Here is a 20,078-nt window from a genome sequence, read left to right as displayed (position 1 = left end):
TGGGTTTTCACAGGGGCTCCCCATTGGGTAGGTGACCCTTACCATTAGTGGCAAGTGTGGGGATAGCAGTAAGAACCGTACAGGCATGGATCCTTTTTCCTTTCTCTTATCCTACCTCTCCCAATGCCAAAGCTAAAACCAAACCTTTTGCCTTCAAGTTGATTCCAACTCATAGAAACCCTACTGGACAGCGTAGAACTGGCCCCACAGGATTTCCAAGGCTATAAATCTTTACAGAAGCAGACTGCCACATTTTTCTCCTGTGAAGCAGCTCGTGAGTTCAAACTACCAACTTTCTGGTTAGCAGCCAAGCTCTTAACCACTGTACCACCAGGGTTCTGAGTTCTCCCAATGCCAGATTCTCTTAATTCCCATAGTTATGAGGAAAGCTGGATTACCTTTCAATCCGCTAGAAATGAGACAGAGCAGGGAATAATCCCTCCCACCCAGGTCTCACTCTGCTAATCCAAGTATTTCTATGCTTAGAAAAGGAATAAGGAATAGTTTTCGTTAGTTCATCACCCTTCTCAAAATCTTCCTTCTCTCTTGGAGGCATCCTCTCAAACAAACAAAAGGAAGAGCTACCCAGATATGGTCAGAGACAATAGGAAATTATCACAATGCTAATCTGTTAACAGCCAAGAACTGTAGTTTGAGATCTTTAAGAGGTCAAAAAAAAAAAAAAAATTTTTTTTCAGCCCAATATTTATTTAAGTAAGATTTCTGGAATCTGATCCATACTGCAGAAGACATTTTTCAGTGTGCTCTGAAGAAAGTTCAGTTTGACTTTTCCTCTCTCTCTCTATTTTTTTCTGTATTACATGGTATTTTTATCATGGGGGAGGGGGTAGGGAATCTTTTTAAATTTCCTGCAAATATCTTCAAGGCTGACCTAGTATAGTGCAAACATGGTTGAAAAACTATTAAAGCTTATTTACTTCACTCAAATAGAAGCCTCATTACTTCCTAAACTTCCTGTTGCTGTAATCTCTCCCGCTAACTGCCTTTTTTTCCTGAATCAAGAGAACATGGAATAAAGTGGATTTCTTATTGAATTCATTTTTAAGATGAAATATTACTCCTATGAAAACTCATTTCACCATGTTCACTTTATTCTACATTATTTTGATATTCTACTTTACTACTACATTTTCTTTACACTATTCGGATACACAATTTTGGAGAGCCAACATAACTTAGTTATTTTCCTTTCTCCTTTAGGAGGTTTTTCAAAATGATAGTATATTTATCCTTCAATAACCACGAGTTATCTGTGGCAAATACAAAATTTTGACAATTTACATTTGAAAATTTTCAACATTTAGCTGCAGTTGGGAGGAAGTAAATACTGCATGGAAATAAAGGTTTAATTTATTACCTAGGCCAGGCGGTAGGCACACCATTACCACCTCCAACAAAAAATTATAGATAAGAGTGAAGCAGATTTCAGTGCCAGGGACTTTATTTGATCTTCACACCCACTCTATGAAGTAGGTGCTTTGTTTTATTTATAAGGACACTGAGGTTTTTAAGAAGTTAACTATTTTATCCAGGTCAATGGCCAACTACAGGCAAAGCCAGAATTCAAACCCAGGTCTGAAGGACTGAAAAGTCAGAAAGGTTAAGTTAAAATTTAATCTGCTATATAGAAAATAAAAAATGTCTGAAAGGATGTTAACAAAAATAATAACCTTTGTTATCACTAGGTAGTGGGTCTCAGGTGATTTTACTTCCCCTTTTGTCCTTTTGTGTACTATTAGAATTTCTCACAATGAGCAAAAAATGTGTTTTTTCTAAAGAAAAAGAGAAAAATGATCCTTAGAGAAAAACACACACACACACAAAAATCCAATTACAATAATTTAAATAATGATAGCAAGAATGGTTATACAACTTGAATACTGTAATCAATGTCACTGAACTGTACATGTAGAAATTTATGAAATCCTGTATGCTTTGTTGTGTGTGTATCACTAAAATAATTTTTTTTTACATTACACTATAATGTGTTTTGAGACCTTAATACAATGTTCCTGTGTTCAGGTGGGAGAAGAGGACGCTGAAGGTAGAAGGAAAATTGGAATGGAGCAGCATATGGTAGGGCTCCTAGTCTCATCCTTCTCTTAGAGCTCAATACACCTAGATATATACCGTATTTTATGCAAACAACACACGTATTATACGTTTTCACAAACAGTGCAACCCCCTCACCTGTTATTTTCCTAAGCACACTGTCCGTGTTATATGTGTGTGGGCATATTGCTTATGTGGGCACATTACTTGCAAAAAATATGGTACATTTTCCTTATGGGAAAACTATGTACAGGAACTAGTCCATTACAGCATTACCTATAATGGAGAAAAAACCTAAATATCTAAAATTAAGGCCCATCAATAAAATGGGCAATTATGTTTATAAAGATCAGGTAAAAACATGGATAATGTTTATTATGTGGAAAATAGAAAAATAAAGGACACATATCACATTTCATTTTTTAAGTACCTTTTTGTTCTTAAATTTTTCTCCATTATTTAAAGTAAAAAATTATTTAAAAAAAATTTTTTAAATCCCAGCATTCTAACTATGTTAGTAGAAGTAATAAGGACCAAATATGTGGTCCCACAAATCAGATCTAAAAGTCTCCCAGCTGCAAATGGGAAGCAGGAAATTCAAACACCCTAACCAGAGTACAGATAGTCCCCAACTTATCTGAGTTACAACTAACCACACTTAAGACTGTTAGGTTTTTTTTTTTTTTTACCTTTTGTACAACTTATCGTTAGTAACACGTACTACATACAATGGTTGCAATATGGAACTTGCTGATGTAATCACTTCCATGACTATATCCAAAGACAAAAATCGGATTTATAAAGATACTGATAAAAAAAGGCAATAATAATGAAAAAAAAATTACACATTCCACTTACATCAAAACCGACTTACAACGGGGTAGTCAGAAGGGAACCCTGTTTTAAGTTGGGGACTACCTGTACAATGGCATGATGATTAAATTAACTACAAGGAAGGTGCCCTTTCATAGGAAACTACTGTGGGTGGTATGATGAACTGGAAAGTTGCAAACATATTGAGGCTGTAAAAACATACAAGTTAAGTGCCTTCCAACTTATAATGACATATTGTAAGTACAGCACAGCAGGCTTTTATCGATGAATCCTCGTATTAGCAAGTGTATTGGAGAAATCTATGCAGAGGTAGTTGGATATGCAATAAAAAAGGCCATCACAAATGGAATAAGGTATTATAACATTTAGCCCATAGTGAGGTCTCTCCTTACACTGCTACTACTACTCTCAACCAGGCACAATAGCTTCTGCTTTTAAAACAATATTCACAAAATTTAGAATAATAATTTTACAGACTATAATCTAAGACCTTTTCATAAACTTTAATGCTAGAAAAAAGAAAGAAGGACAGACTAAGAAAAAACAGGTATGCAAAAGGAAAAGGGACTGAATATATTCATCAGAAGAGGCTTATAGCTATTTGTGGAGCCCTGGTGGCACAGTGGTTAAGAGTTTCACTGCTAACCAAAAGGTTGGCAACTCAAATCCACCAGCCACTCCTTGGAAACCCTATGGAGTAGTTCTACTCTGTCCTATAAGGTCGCTATGAGTCGGGATCAGCTCAACAGCAACAGGTTATAGCTATTTGTGGTAGAGAAACAAGACAAACGAAGCCTTAGAAGATACTAAAAACACAAAACAGGCTGTGAATATCATCGGGGTTTTCAACACCGTTCTCGTTTCCAAGTGAAATATGCTTTAAATTATCATGTACCCTAATCTTTTACCTGGAGAAAGACAGTAACAGTAACTAAATATAACAAAGAATAAATGAGAGATTATTTTTTTCTACTTCTGAAGGCCTTAAGATATGACTTTTCCTAAAATCTTTTATTTCCTCAGTAGCCTGTTAACTACATTATTTTCACTGGAAATTGAGGGAAGCAGCAGAAAATCATAAGTATGACAAGAAAATGAAATGCACTTCTGGTGTAGCTTGAGGCAATGAATGTCAGGCGTTCTCAGTCGGTCACACCCTATATTAAGGCCTGGAGAGAACCAGAGGGATCAAATTCTTCACAGCTCCTGAGGACATGGGAGGCCATATAAAATGGGCATTTGTGTGGCTAACTCTTCACAGTTTTCAGATATTTAGACCCTAAACCCAAGTGGAGTAGATATTTCCACAGATAATTTTCTTTGCAGTGTTTTAAAATATCATAGGGCCCCTAAAAAGTCCTAAATCCTATAAAAAGAACTAATTGAAATTATAGCTGCAACATCAGCATGTCTCCTGACTTTACAGGGGCTCTAAAAATAGGAAGTCCTAATATTGCTGACTCTGTGACTTTCTGCGGTATACTTAACACAAAACATTTATACACTTTAAAATCTTTTCTTGGTAGGTTATAGAATGTGTGGCTAACTACCTCCATGAACAACTGCCTCTTTTGCCATGAGACTAGAACTGGATGGCGCCCAGCTACTGTTAGTGAACAATTTCACCAAAGATTCCATAGAAGAATTCTGATCAAAAGGGAGAAAATGCAGAACAGAATTTCAAATTCTCATGGACTCCAGACTTTTTGGAGCCGTGAAGGTTGGATGAATGCCTGAAATGATTGCCCTGAGATAATCTTTAAACCTTAAACCAAAAATAGCCCCTGAAATCTTCTTAAAACCAAACAATAGTTTAGCTTAACTAGTTAAAAAGTATCTGCCTTTAGCATTATACTCATTTAAGAACTATCTACATGGGATCAAATTGATAACAGCAACTTGAAAGATCAGACAGGAATCTTAGGGGATAGTGAATTTATGTTAATGGTGGAGGAACAACTCAGAAAAGGAGGGTGAGAACAGTTGAACAACTGAAAGAATCTAATCATTGTCACTAAATGGTACATGTAGAAACTGTTGAATTGGTGTGTTTTGCTGTGTATATTCTCAATAACAACAAAATAAATAAAATCATGTATTTTAAAAAAAGAAAGAGAGACAGTGAAGTGGAAAGTACAGAGAACGGGAAGTTTAGAGACCAGCTTCTAGTTTTAGCTACACTGCTAACAAATAAGGTGACTTCTATAAACTCACAGTTTCCCTATCTATAAAGAGATGAGGTTACACCAGAGTCTAAGTCTCCATGTCATTAAAAAAAAAAAAAGAAAGTTTTTACAACCATAAAAAAATATTTCAAAAAATGGTAGGGCTGAAACATGGATAAAGTGTAGTGCTTGTTGGTTTTGTTTTTTTTAAAAAAAAAACCCTTTTCCTTGTGTTCTAGCTTTGGGGAATACAGAGGGTTGTTGGCTGCTTTTAGGTCTGTATAGTTATATTTCCTATATTAGGAGAGTGATTATGAATGGAATCCATTTGTATGAAGTTTTCTGCAGTGGTCTTTGGAGACTAGTTACTGAGTCACATACTTCCTTGCAGTATACCTATACTTAAAGGAAGCATCCAGATTCAGCTGAGGATTCCAAATGCACAAACCTCAGAAAACTTGGCTTCTGGCCTCATGCTCTAACCTTCACCTCAACTACCCAACACATGCTTCTGCCAGACATTATTGATTAAAGCAATCAGCCTTGATTATCTTAGGTAGCAGAACACAGGTTTAAAAAAAAAAAAATCAACTTTAAATACATTCCACAATGCTTTACAAAAGCAAAGAAAACAAAAACGAACAAACAAAAAAATCACATTAAAAAGCTGATTTTTGTTCAAAACACCAAGCAAGGAATGGACATATGAATATTCCTAACCTGCAAAATGATTCCTCCACATTATATCAGCGAAACTCATTGGTGGGCCACTGGGAGGGTAGTGTTTACCTTTCAGAGGCTCATGATCAGTCCTTATCATATCCATTAAGGAGTTCTCCAACGAGTGCAAGTTAAAAGTGTCATAGGGCCTACTCCGGTCCTAAAAATAAAAACACAGAACAATAAGATGACACATAAAATTACTTAATAAAATTAACACCATATTCCTTGCTTCCCGCCACAGTTCGAGGATATGAATGAAAGTTACCAATATTTCTAACAACACAGTTATTCTTTTCATTAATAATAATGACTTGCAACATTAAGTTTAATAAAACCCAAAAACCCACTGCTGTCGAGTCGGTTTAATACGTTTCCATAATTAATTAAATAAAATCACGTCTTTTTCCCAATATTCTATAATGGATATGGCCCATTATTGCAGAATGACTTTCTGCCATATGAACTAAAAACACAAATTCAAAAGGAACAGAATCAAGTGAGTTAGCTTTGCCCTCTGCCATCCACCCTTTAACCTCACTGTGGTACAAATGAATAGATTTTTTTTCCCCAGAGGAAGACCATTATTAAGAATTCTCAACCTACAAACAAAATCACTTTCCAGAAAAAAATCAAAAGGTGACTGTAATTCCAATATCATTTAATTGTGAATCTTTAATATTTATGACTGATAAGTTTCATCCATTAGATACATTTTTTAAAAACAAAAATGTGTCCAAAGTACTAAAATTACCTTTTGAAAAGCACTTACGTGAGAAAGATTTAACCCAAGGTAGTGTTTTCATGATGTTAGGTTCAAATACATTTTGAAAATAGAGAGCTAAGGCAAACTAAGTGAAGGAAAAAAATAATTGTTCCATCACATTTCACTCAAGCCTGCAACAAATCATTACCTACAAACTGTTCTTAGTATTTGAGCCCAAATGGAATACAGCTTGTGGCCTAACTTAATACTACAGAACAGATCTAGTTTGCCTTTGCTTAAGGAAAACAATCAAGACTAACATATACCTAAAGAGCTAAACTGAATCAAAATATAGCAATGAGAGATTATTTCCATGGTCTTGAACAATTTAGTCAGTCTTGCAAATAATCACTTATCCTCCCCTATGGACAACAGAATAATAGGATGACTGCCTAGATGAGCAAAAAAGGGATAAAAAAAAAAAATTTTTTTTTTTTTGATACAACAGGTAAATTCCTGGGCTACAGTAACCATTTTCTGGGTTAATCTGAAAGTCTCAGAAAGCTGTTTTCTTCTGGCTACTGCAAAGCTTAGCCGTACACCTTATCCAAGGAGGCAGAAAGAGAAAAAAAGGAAGGTGGCATTTCCTCAGTGCTAGGAACCCAGAAGGTTATGGAATGAATGGGTGAATGAAGTGTGTATATATATAGGTTCTAAGAAGAGCCCTGAATGGTAACAGGAGACAAGGGTGACAGAACAACTATGGTACTCATCAGTTGAGACTCTTTGGGTACATCATGATCGAACTTTCCACTCAGTCTGAAATTCCTCCCTCTATAAAAACGAGAGGGCTGAGCTAGATGGTTTCTAATATCCCTTACAGTTCTATACTTTTTTTTTTTTTTTTTTTAATCTCAGAGAGGGGAGCAGGGTTGGAGGGCAGAGATGTTTTCAAATGCCACAGACAGAAATCTCATTTCTACAAACCTTTAATGACAAGTTGAGGTCCAGCTCCCCACTAGGCCTGGTGATTCAGAGATGAATGACATACCATAACCCCCACTTGCAAGGAACTAGTAGAGGGAGACATACCAACTAAAATAAGAGTGTGACAGGTGTTTCAACAGAAAAATACATACGTGTGTACTATGGAAACCAAGTTACATCCATTCCTTGGAGAAAATGTGTGTTTATGCATATTATAATTTTTTTGTTTTTCAGATGACATGCTAGAGAGCCCCAGGTTTGTATCTAGACCTGCCTTTTGACAAGCTATGAGGCTTGGTCTTAGTTCTTTTTGTCTGTGTCCTCATTGGTAAAATGGGGATCTTACCTGTGAGAATTTGGTCGAGATTACTTAGGTATTTATTCACACTGTGTTTGCCAAAGGGCAAGTACTCAACATTTTAGTTTCCTGCCATGCCCCTTTCTACCTTCACCCTCCCCCACCGTCCCCACCCCCCTTTTAACATTCAACAGTCACATTTCTTTCTTATCCAGGAAAGAGACATGGAATGTTTTCTTTGGTTCTCCACTTTGGTTTCTATATAATTCAAGAAGGTCTTTTCTTCTACCTTTGAGGTCTTCCTGCAGCTCATTTGCTTTGCTTTTGGTTTATCAGTGGAAACTCCAGTTACTTTAGTAGTAAAGCTGAATTTCCAGAAATGGCTTATCTGTCCCCATAGGAGGTATTGCGTTCTTTGTCCAAAGAAAAAGCCAGAGGGTAAAGGAGTATGTTGATGAGGAGGCTAAACGACAACCTATTTCTTATACTGGCAACCCCAGAATGAGTGTCTAGGTGCCTCCTATCATAACTACACTTTGAACTAAAGCCCTGCAAACCTGGAATTGTTTCAGAACAGGCTGATGAGGTGAGGAAACTATAAAAAATGGCTGTTTGAATGCATCCAAAAATCTTTCCAGGCAGGAAAATTCATTTTGTTTAATTCTTAAAATATTTCTTCAAGATAGATAACATACCCATTTTACCCATGAGGAAGATGAGCTCAGAGAAGATTAAAACCCAGATCTGACCTCAAAGCCAATACCTTTCAAAGCCAATACCTCAAAGCCAATACCTAAGGAGTATAAAAATTTATCCAAAGAAACTAATCCAATCCATATGTAATAGTTAATAAAAGCATCTATAGAAGCATAGCATTGCCTCTATTAATGAAATGATAGTCCTGAAAAAATACAAGTGAGTCCCTGTCACAAGAGGGTATCAGAGATTAGAAGACTACCTGTCAGGAAAACTGGAGGGGGCATTGTGAGAGAGGATTCATGTACCTAAAGTGGTTCCCAAATCTGTCAGAATATCAAAATCATATGTAGAGCTGGTTAGAACACAGGTCCCTGGGCTCTAATCCAAACCCACTTGACCATAATATAAAAAAAAATCAGTGTTCCAGTTGATTCTTAGGACTGGCTACATTTGAGAGCCACTAGACTGGATGAGGAAACCCTACTGGCATAGTGGTTAAGAGCTATGGCTGCTAACCAAAAGGCTGGCAGATCAAATCTACCAGGCGCTCCTCGGAAGGCCTATGGGGCAGTTCTACTCTGTCCTTTAGGGTTGCTATGAGAGTCAATGGCAATGGGATTGGTTTTTTGGTTTTTTTTAGACTGGATGATTCTTCACGTTAAGCCTTTCTGCCTGTGATTCTGTTCTATAAAATGGGGCAGTAAAATGAGGGAAGAAATGAGCAAGATAACAGCAAGAAATAAACAAGCTTGGCTACTCTGCCAAGGGTCATTTTTGCAGTCCTCCAATTGATTGTGGGTTAGAGAGGCAGCTGATGGTGTTAACATGACTATACTAGGCCCAAGATGGAGTCACTTATGTTAAACCCCAAGGTAGCAAACCAAAACCTAGCTAGTTCCCATTTCCTGTAAATATCTGATGTTCCCAGGAGCAGAAACCTAAAGCACAAACTTTGAAATTAGACGTTTGATTTTCAAACTTTGGCTCTGCCACTAACTAGACTGTCACTTTGAACAAGTTTCTAACCCTTCTAACATAACCACATTATGTTTATTTTCAGTACTTAAATGACAGAATGTACAAAAAAGGCATCAGTACAGTGGCAGCTACTGTAATATTAGGGAGAACACAAAGAGACTCCTGCAATGCGACCTCAGAGTGCTGGAACATATATTAAAACCTAGAGGTTCATGGATGCTAACCTAACAGGATTCACTAATGAACAGGTAAAACACATGACACGTGAAAGGCATGACAGAATTTGCACAGGCTTCTTAACTGAACTTCAGTCCTCTGAGACTTATTTACCCATTAAAATTGACTCTATGCCTCAACAATTAATATTTGCCCCATATTATTAATCATTTTTGTTTTACAAGTAGTAAACATTGCTGAAATAACTGATTAACCAGGAACCCTTCAAGGAACAGAACAAAGAATAGAAAAACTGAAAAATCTGCTATGAAATTCATCAATGGAAATTACGTATAGAGAAATCTAAGCCGCTACTTATTATTTAACAACAAAAGTCAGAAGTGGCAACTACACTTTTAAATCTTTTTTATAAGCTTTGTTCCCCGATACATAGAAAACAAGGAAAACTTTTTTTTTAAACAAGCAAACATGCCAGGAAGTACTAGAACTTTTGTAAATAATGCATATCCCATCATCAACTCTTTTTCTCGAAAGATAACCCATGACAGTTATCAGTCAGTCATACATAGAGGCAGCCCACCCCCACTGCACAGTTCTTTAGCCCTGCCCTCTTTCTTATCCAATTTGACTTAATACAAATACATTTATCAAGAACTTAATACAAATTGGCACTATTATAAGCATGCTATCTGCGTTACCTCACAACTCTATAAGGTAGGTAACTTTTATCCCCATCTTATACATTAAATAGTTAAGTCTTAAAGAGACAAAGCGGCCCAAGGTTACAGGGCTAGTAAGTAGTACAGCCAGGCCTCAAACCTAGTAGAATCAAAGACCGTGCTCTTAAGGATTTTTGCTATGCTGCCTTTCTGACTTCCTCCTACTCCCTCCCTCTTTAAATCCTTTTCACAACCTAATCCCTTTAACCTAATCCCTAACATCATTCTACCAAAAAAAAAAAAAACCAGACCTATTACCATCGAGTCGATTCCGACTCATAGTGACCCTACAGGACAGAGTAGAACTGCCCCACAGAGTTTCCAAGGAGCACCTGGCGGATTTGAACTGCCGACCTTTTGGTTAGCAGCTGTAGCTCTTAACCACAATGCCACCAGGGTTTTTTCTGAACATCGTCCTAGACGGGACTATTTGACCCCACCCTGCCAGACAGGCAAACTGAACCTTCAAGCACCTTGGTCAACCACATTTGTTCAACAGATAACTAGTTAACCAAACAAAGCAGATTGAACTACCCTCCAGCATATCCCCAGGACTGCTTCTACCAGACCTATCCCATTCACCTGCCTTTTTCCTGGGAGAGGAATCCAGTACCTTTTTCTACCCTCTCTGGCTTATCCCTAGACATCTCCTCTCCTAGAGATACAAAGTGGGAAGCTGCAAGGAGCCATCAACATCTGAGAAAAAGCAGCTCTGGAACAAAACAATAAAATTAATCATGGTGCTTCTTATGCGCTAGGCACTGGGCTAAGTTAAATGTTTTACAGCCATGATCTCAATCCTCATCACAACCTTGCAGGATAGGCATTATCTCCATTTGACAGAGGAAAAAAGGAAGGCTCACAAAGGTTATGTAACTGCTCAAAGTCACAGAGCTGATCAGAAATCAGGATGTGGACCCTGGCCTACGACTCTGAAGTCCGTACCCATAACACTATCAGGCTTCCACACTGGTCAGTTGCATGTGTCCCATGAGCAACGGAGGAAGAAAGGGACACAGACAGAGCGAGTCAAAAATAAATCAGACTGGGGCTAGGTGGATAGATGTTTGAAGGGGCTAGGAAAAAGATAGACACAGTCATAAAATAATATAGAAAAACAAGAGGAGGAATTCCTGACAGAAGGTTTTTCTATTTTATCATATGGCTTTAACATATGAATGGATAAGACATTTCAAAGTTAAATACATCCAAAGCATAAAAGAGGACTAGGCCGTGAAATCAGTGATTTCTGCATTTCTACCCTAATGCCCCTACTTCCTACTTAGTATACTTTTTTTTTTTTATACTTAGTATAAGTTACTTGAAAATATCTCAATTCCCTGTCCACACTATAAACACTGCTTGAAGGTAATGAGCAGGACTTACCTATTTTAAAATGGACATTTAATTACATAACTAAGAGATGAACCTATTCTTCTCACACACACACAAATTAGCATATTAGTATCTCTGACTCTCATCTCCAATCCTGCCTTCTTACATCCTCTTCAGAACCACCATATACATTTGTCATGTATTCTTTAAGATCTTTAAAAATACACACACATATATATGCATGTCATGTATTCTTTAAGATCTTTAAAAATACACACACACACACACACAGAGTAGAACTGCCCACAGGATTTCCAAGGAGCAGCTTGGTGGATTCGAACTGCCAATCTTTTGGTTGGTAGCCGAATGCTTAACTGTTGCCCCACAGAGTTACCAATGCTGTAAATATTTATGGAAGCAGACTGCCACATCATTCTTCCACAGAACAGCTGGTGGGTTCAAATCGCTGACACTTCTGTTAGCAGCTGAGCACTTAACCACTGTACCACCAGGGCTCCTTCAAAGGACAGATAGGATATTCAATAATGAATATTCAATGGGAGTAACAAACAAGGGAGTAGTAATATAAAATTTCTACATATCTGCCATAAACTAAATTGTGTCGCCCACATCTAGGTCAACTGGCATAATAAAATCTATTAAGAAAACATTCTGCATCCCACTTTGGAGAGTGGCCTATGGGGTCTTAAAAGCTAACAAGCAGCCATCTAAGGTGCATCAATTGGTCTCAACCCACTTGAAGCAAAGGAGAATGAAGAACACCAAAGATACAAGGGAATTATGAGCCCAAGAAACAGACAGGGCCACATAAACCAGAGACTATATCAGCCTGAGACCAGAAGAACTAGATGGTGCCTGGCTACAACCGATGACCGCCCTGACAGGGAACACAACAGAGAACCCCTGAGGGAGCAGGAGAGCACTGGGATGCAGACCTCAAATTCTCATAAAAAGACCAGACTTATGGTCTGACTGAGACTAGAAGGACCCTGGAGGTCATGGTCCCCAGACCTTCTGTTAGCCTAAGACAGGAACCATTCCCGAAGCCAACTCTTCGGACAGGGATTGGACTGGACTATGGGATAGACAATGATACTGGTGAGGAATGAGCTTCTTGGATCAAGCAGACACATGAGACTATGTGGGCAGCTCCTGTCTGGATGGGAGATGAGAGGACAGAGGGGGTCAGAAGCTGGCAGAATAAACACAAAAATAGAGAGTGAAAAGAAGGAGTGTGCTGTCTCATTAAGGGGAGAGCAACTAGGAATATATAGCAAGGTGTATGTAAATTTTTGTATGAGAAACTGAGTTATTTGTAAACTTTCACTTAAAGCACATCAAAAAAATAAAAAATTGTGTTCCCAAAAAATATCTGTCTACTTAGCTAGGTCATGATTCCCAGTATTGTATGATTGTCTACCATTTTATCATCTGATATGATTTCCCTATGTGTTGTAAATCCTATCAGTATGATGTAATAAGATGGATTATATCAGCAGTTATATTGATGAGATCTACAAGATTAGATAGTCTCTTAAGCCAATTTCTTTTGAGATAAAAGGGAGTGAAGCGAGCAGAGAGACGAGGGGGGGCCTCATACTACCAAGAAAGCAGTGTCAGGAGCAGAGTGCATCCTCTGGACCTGAGATTCCTATGCTGAGAAGCTCCTCAACCAGGGGAAGACTGATGACAAGGACCTTCCTCCAGAGCCAAGAAGAGAAAGCCTTCCCCTGGAGCTGATGCACTGAACCTGGACTTGTAGCCTACTTGACTGTGAGAGAATAAACTTCTATTTGTTGAAGGCATCCACTTGTGGTATTTCTGCTACAGCAGCACTAGACAACTAAGACAGTACCACAAAGTAGAAGTCTAGAAATTGACTCTTCTAAACCAATTACAATTTTTATTTGTCAAAATCTATCAAAAGCACGAGGTTCCTATATCAAATTGAATTTTACTGTAATATTGATCAACTTAACATGCATTTGCCTTAAGATTAAAACCTCTCCCAAATAAAGGAAAGCCTATGTCACTAACCTGAGGGTAAGGAAAAAATAAACTTTTCAGATGAAGATTTTTCATCCCTTCTTCAGCAAGTATCAAGTCCTTCAGTCAATGGTAAATTTTAAGCATCCCAAACGAGGCCATTTGTAGCCCTCTGGAAAACCTGATTCTATACTCGCCTTTAGTCTCTCAGTGGCAAGCAAATGTTCTTTATATCTAACCTAAAGTCCTTACAAAGTTGAAAACTTTCTTCCTTTTCTGTCCTCAGAAAAAAATAATTGATCAGCACCTGTAGTGAATTTTAATATTCTTTAAAATGGTTGTTAAACCCAATCTTCCATGCAACGAATTCTCAAAACTTCTCAGCTTAGGACCACAACTACCACAACCTCCACCAGCCGGTGAGCCCAGAACAACTAGATGGTGCGTGGCTACCACCACCGACTGCTCTGACAGGGATCACAACAGAAGGTCCCAGGCAGAGCTGGAGAAAAATGTGGAACAAAATTCAAATTCACACACAAAAAAAAAAAAAGGCTAGACTTGCTGGTCTGATAGAGACTGGAGAAACCCCAAGAGTATGGCACCCAGACATCCTTTTAACTCAGTACTGAAGTCACTCCCGAAGTTCATCCTTCATCCAAAGATTAGACAGGTCTGTGTCGCAGTGGTTAAGAACTTGGCTGCTCACCAAAAGGTCAGCAGCTAGAATCCACCAGCTGTTCCTTTGAAACCCTATGGTCTACTCTGCCCTATAGGGTCGCTGTAAGTCAGAATTGACTCGACAGCAATGGGATTGGTTTGGTTTTTTTTTTAATATGGGAAATAGTAACACACATGAGGAACATACTTTGTAGTTCAATCATATATAGAAGACTAACGGGCACACCAACCCAAAAGCAAAGACGAGAAGGCAAGAAGAGACAGGAAACCTGGACAATGTGAAACAGGAAACTCCAGGTGGAGAAGGGGAGACTGTTGATACATCGCAGGGTTTGGCAACCAACGTCACAAAATAATTTGTGTATTAATTGTTTAATGCAAAACTAATGTGCTCTGTAAACTTTCACCTAAAGCAAAATTAAGAAAAAAAAAAAGAGAGGAAATGTTGTGGCATTATTGTGCCAAAGAAAATAGTACATATAAATATTGAACAAAACAACACACACAAAAAGAATTCTCAACATAGCCTGGAATGAGATTAGGATATACAAAGAAAAATTACAATGAGTTCCCCCATATTTTTCTTCCAGAGGATGACTGGTGTTGTAGTGGTTAAGAGCTACAGCTGCTAACCAAAAGGCTGGCAGTTCAAATTTACCAGCCGCTCCTTGGAAACCCTATGGGGCAGTTCTACTCTGTCCTGTAAGGTTGCTATGAGTCGGAACCAACTCTACAGCACCTAACAACAAGAGGATAACCATTTCCAATTACTTGAGCTTTTTTATCAGTGGCATAAAAGCAAACTGAGTTAACTAAGGTTCTGAAGAGATTTAAAAAACAAGATGGTTTCATCTGCTCTGAGGAATGCTCAAAAATTAGATGAGCATGACTCAACTTGAAGCACAACCTAGCAATTTTCACCTAGTGTCTCCCTGTGCTCCCAATCCCCAATTTCCTTTTACAGCTCTTCTTGTTGGTTTGCCAGGCAGGTCAGATAAGAGGCCCAGTATACGGGTTTTTATATCAGATATAGGAAAACATGGCTCCTGGAATCACCTTATTTACTTGAAATGGCCCTACAATATGGAGACTGGACCCAGCAGAGCAGAGGCTGGAGAAGTCAACTGGACAAAAAAGTACAAATGTCAACTGTTGCCGCTGTTAACTGCTGAAAATGGTTTATAGCTAAATACATATGCACTTTAAAAAAGAAGAGATCATACACTTTAGGGAGATCTATTGGCACAGTGGCTTAAGAGCTTGGCTGCTAACCAAAAGGTCAGCAGTTTGAATCCACCAGCCACTCACTGGAAACCCCAATGGGGCAGTTTTACTCCATCCTAGAGGGCCGCTATGAGTCAGAATCAACTCAACAGTAATGGGTTTTTTCTTTTTTTTTAAATGCACTTTGGTAGTGTACTAGGTAATAGGTAGAAAAATAAGACAGGCCTAAGAAGGATACGGAAAGGAAAAAAAAAAATGACTACAATGATAATCCAAAGAACAGGCTTCAAAGCGCTGCAAAAATTAAAGTTGCTCTTCTCCCTGGTTATTGTGCGTAAGTACATTTTGAAAGTGATTAGCTGGTATCACCCTAAATCACTGGGTCGTTAACCAGCAGAATATTATCCCAAACGGCTTATTAGGCATTGACTGCTTAAGCGGAAATAAAGGTGGTAATAATGAGGAGGAACTTAATCCTTCCTACGCGCTCCAAAACCTATTTTGGAACATTATGCAAAGGTGCCTGTAGCTCCTCATATTCTTTTTACCGATCACAAAGGTCAAAATCCTTTCCCAGTAGTGACCACTTCCAGGTGTAGTGGGCGCTCTTTCCCAGTCCAATATCCTGACTCCAGGTAATTGGTACTAACTTGGTACATTATAATTACTCTTTATATGTCTGACAACCCCAGTAAACTGTAAGTTCGAAGGGAGCAGAAATGCGTCTTATTTCTGTCTATTCTCATCACCGAGCAAGGGGCCTGGCACATAATAGGCATTCAGTAAAGGTTTGCTGCACATTTAAATTGACCTTCTGATTGTTTCATATCACAAGATTTTCATTTAAAAACAAACAAAGAACTACATACCTATTCGAATGGCTTAAAAAACAAAAACAAAACCCCTGAAAATTCCACATGATGACTAGGATGAGGAAAAACCAGCACTCTTAAAAACTCCCGGTGGGAATGCAAAACAATACAGTCACTTCGGAAAAACAGTTTGGCAGTTTCTATTAAAGTTATACACTTACCATATGACCTAGCAATCTCACTCCTAAAGATTTACCGAAAAGAAATTAAAACACGTATCTCCACAAAAACCTGCACATAAATGTTTATAAACACTTCACTAAACAACTTTATGCATAATTTCTAAAAACTAGAAATGTTCATCTACTAGTGAGTGGATAAACAAAGTGTGGTACATCCATATAATTATATTATTCAGCAATAAAAAGAAATGAAGTACTAATATATGCTACAACTTGATGAACCTTGAAACAATTATTCTAAGTGAAAGAAGCCAGTCACAAATGAACACATACTGTATGATTTCATTTATATGAAATGTCCAGAATAGGCAAATCCATACAGACAGAAAGAAGACTCGTGGTTGTCTGGGGCTGGGGGCTGGGGGGAAGAAGAAACAGAGTGACTGCTAAGGGTATGGGGATTTCTTTTGAGGTGATGAAAATGTTCTAGAATTAGTGGTGACTGATGCACAACTGCACAACTTTGTAAATACACTAAAAACCACTGCATTGTATACTTTAAAAAGGAGCCCTGATGGCGCAGTGGTTAAGCACTTGGTTGCTAACCAAAAGGTCGGCAGTTCAAACCCGCCAGACGTTCCTTAGGAGACAGATGTGACAGTCAGCTTCCATCAAGATTACAGCCTTAGAAACCCTATGAGGTAGTTCTACTCTGTCCTATAGGGTCTCTATCAGTCAGAATCAACTCAAGGGTTTTGGTATCCTTTATGGTACGTGAATTATATCTCAATAAAGCTGTTATTAAAAAATAAAAGCATTTCTAAGGTTTTAACAGGGACTATGCTGCTACCTACTTAAGGTATAAAATAAGACCTAATAACTTTCTTAAACCTTTTGATTCAAGGTAGGCAGTCTTGACTCCAGCTCTTCTATTCAGGAATCACTGAAGGACAGAGGTAATTAAACCTAAACCAGACATAGTATTCCTCAAAGGGCAACCCTGCTGCCAGTCAAATAACTAATGCCATCCATGGTCACAATCATGCGTCATTTACATTTCTAAGGACGTCTCTAATGCTCCTCCAGGGACCTATAAGCAGTTATTAGCCATATTGCCTACAAACAGCATCTTCTCATGTCTCTCATTGCTTCTGATGAATTTTTTATCCAGAGATTGCTATCTTACAGCCATGTGCTCTGTCCTTGGAAGACCCAGCTCATCCCGTTCACAACCAGGGCACATTTTAATAACGACATGCTCCAGCATCTACCCAGAAGCATCACTGGGCCGTGAAAGACGCCTATCTTCATAAACACAAGTCTGCCCCACTGTTGTTCATTTCAATCAATGTCTGACTTGAGAGGTTAGGTGAGGAGATGCGTAGCAGAATTCGCAGATTCACCAGAATCTGACAGGGGCCGCGACGTGAACGCTTCTGCTGTGGCCCCCTGTTTTCCTCTATGACCTCTGTATTTAAGAACTGAACAGCAAAACCCAGCTCTTTTTATGCAAATAGTCCTACAGCAATGAAAGCAACAACTGTGCCAATTTGGGCCAGCAGCTGTCTAGGGTTCCCCTTTTCAGAAACCAACAAGCGATGCTCAGCCCAGTGCAGACACAGCTATGGACTAGAGCACGGCACTGTCACTCCCTGGCCACCACTGGCGAGGTCACCAGTGTATATGCGTGTGTATTTTTGTGCAAGGAATCTGGTAAGTACCAAAGAAACTCTAAGTTGATGAAATTAGCTCAAAGTTGATGAACAGAAACGTAGTCTCTATTTCTCAGTTCCCAAGCCCCTCTCTTCTAGTGAAAGAAGGGTTAAAGAAGCAAACAAAACAAAAAAACCTGCATCGCAAATTTACTGTACAATTCTGATTCCAGACGAACAGAGAACACATACCTTAAAGGAGGTCAATAATAAAAATGGATTGCTTAAGTAGCCAAAAAGTATGGGCAAAGCCAAAAATGTCTTAACCATTTTTAAAGCTTTCTAATTTTTGAATTTATACAGGTTTATTCCCTAGCCCTCTTTATGCCAATCCATCCCTGACATAAGATAACACTGGTTTGTAATAGCTATCAACCTGTCTCTTGCGAGAAGGACACAGACACGTATATTGTTTTTCATAACAAGTCTTGTAGAACTGATTAAGTCACAGCTACCATAGTAATATGTGACTAACATATGCCACACCCTGTGCTAAATACTTAGATTATTTCATCTAATCTTTACAATTGTCCTGTAAGGTAGATATTACAGTTCTTAATACAAATCAGGTGTCTTTGAAGAAGGCTAACCAAACATGTTAATTGGTATGTAAGCAGGCCAGGAAGAAAAGAACATTTGTAAGTCTTTAAAGTAATCTTCTATTTAAATGTTACCACGTTTAAGATACATAACTTTACAACACATCTAAATGTATTAAAATATTTGATATCTGCAAGATTTAAAAAAAAGGCCACTTTAAAATAAAGCCTGTATCATTCTATTTGTTTCTCCTAAAAGTACTTAGCGATCGTAAAGTAAAATGTAATACAGGTAGTTCCCAACTTACCATGTATTCAAGTTACGATGAACCACACTATGACCGTCTGTTTAGGTTTTTTTTTTTTAACATCTTATCGATAATATATAAGTAGGTATTAAAATATATCTGTAAGTTTATATTTAATGTGTCCAATCTCCAAAGACAAATAAAGATTGAATTTATAAAGATACTGATAAAAAAAGGCAATAATGAAAACTAAAAAAAAAAAATTTAGATGTTTAACTTATATCAGAATCGATTTATGACAGAGTCCTTGGAACAGAACTCTGTCATAAATCGGGGATTACTTGTAATTTGGATTAAGGAAAGATCAGTTAGAATTTCTGAAATGTCTACGTCACAAAACATATTTAAAAAGAACAGCTTTATTACTTTCAAATGTTAGTGCTAACAAAATTTTGCCAAGTGTGCTGAGGGCTGTTTTATTCTTTCTTCATTTATTCCACATCTTTATGTTTACTGGGAATTTATAATATGCCAGGCATTAAAGATAAAAAATAAGTGAGGCACAGCCCCTGCCACAAGAAACCAGTGGTCTAGATACAGACAATTATTACATAACGAGGTAAATGCAATGACAGAGCTATGTGCTGGGAATTGGAGGAACATAAATGAGGAAGGGGTAAAAAATGCTTCCAGAAAAGAGGCCAGAAGTACGAAGACATGTTAAATAAGCACAGAAGCCAGGACCAATCCCTCAAGAAATTTTGATCTAATGGTTTTGGAGTAGGACCCAAGAACAGATTCTTTGAACGATATATAGGCTATAATCTACCTGTAAATAAATAACACTTATTTGTAAAAAGCCAGTTGTTTCTATGTTACCAAATCCTGGAAAACTATTACAGTAAGGATGTGGCTTAGCAAACCCTTTCTCCAGGACAGCATGAGGTTAATTTGTGTGTGAATGTACACAATTTCCAAATAA

The 20,078-nt window shown here is 37.9% G+C and overlaps 1 protein-coding gene across 6 annotated transcripts in view; it reads right to left on the bottom strand.

The window, feature by feature from the left end:
• CPEB3 (cytoplasmic polyadenylation element binding protein 3) overlaps positions 1 to 20,078 on the bottom strand; it is a 218,800-nt gene that overhangs the window by 123,727 nt on the left and 74,995 nt on the right. For 4 of the 6 annotated variants that reach the window (XM_023546925.2, XM_064269571.1, XM_023546924.2 and 1 more), the window contains one exon: positions 5,793 to 5,952. In XM_023546925.2, the coding sequence (XP_023402693.1) occupies positions 5,793 to 5,952 (160 nt within the window). The remainder of the gene's footprint in view (positions 1 to 5,792; positions 5,953 to 20,078) is intronic. The other 2 variants (XM_064269572.1, XM_023546926.2) reach the window with 1 other exon arrangement.

The sequence above is a fragment of the Loxodonta africana genome, chromosome 16, assembly GCF_030014295.1.
Source record: "Loxodonta africana isolate mLoxAfr1 chromosome 16, mLoxAfr1.hap2, whole genome shotgun sequence".
In the NCBI taxonomy this organism is placed as follows: domain Eukaryota; kingdom Metazoa; phylum Chordata; class Mammalia; order Proboscidea; family Elephantidae; genus Loxodonta; species Loxodonta africana.
This window is presented reverse-complemented; position numbering and strand designations above follow the sequence as displayed.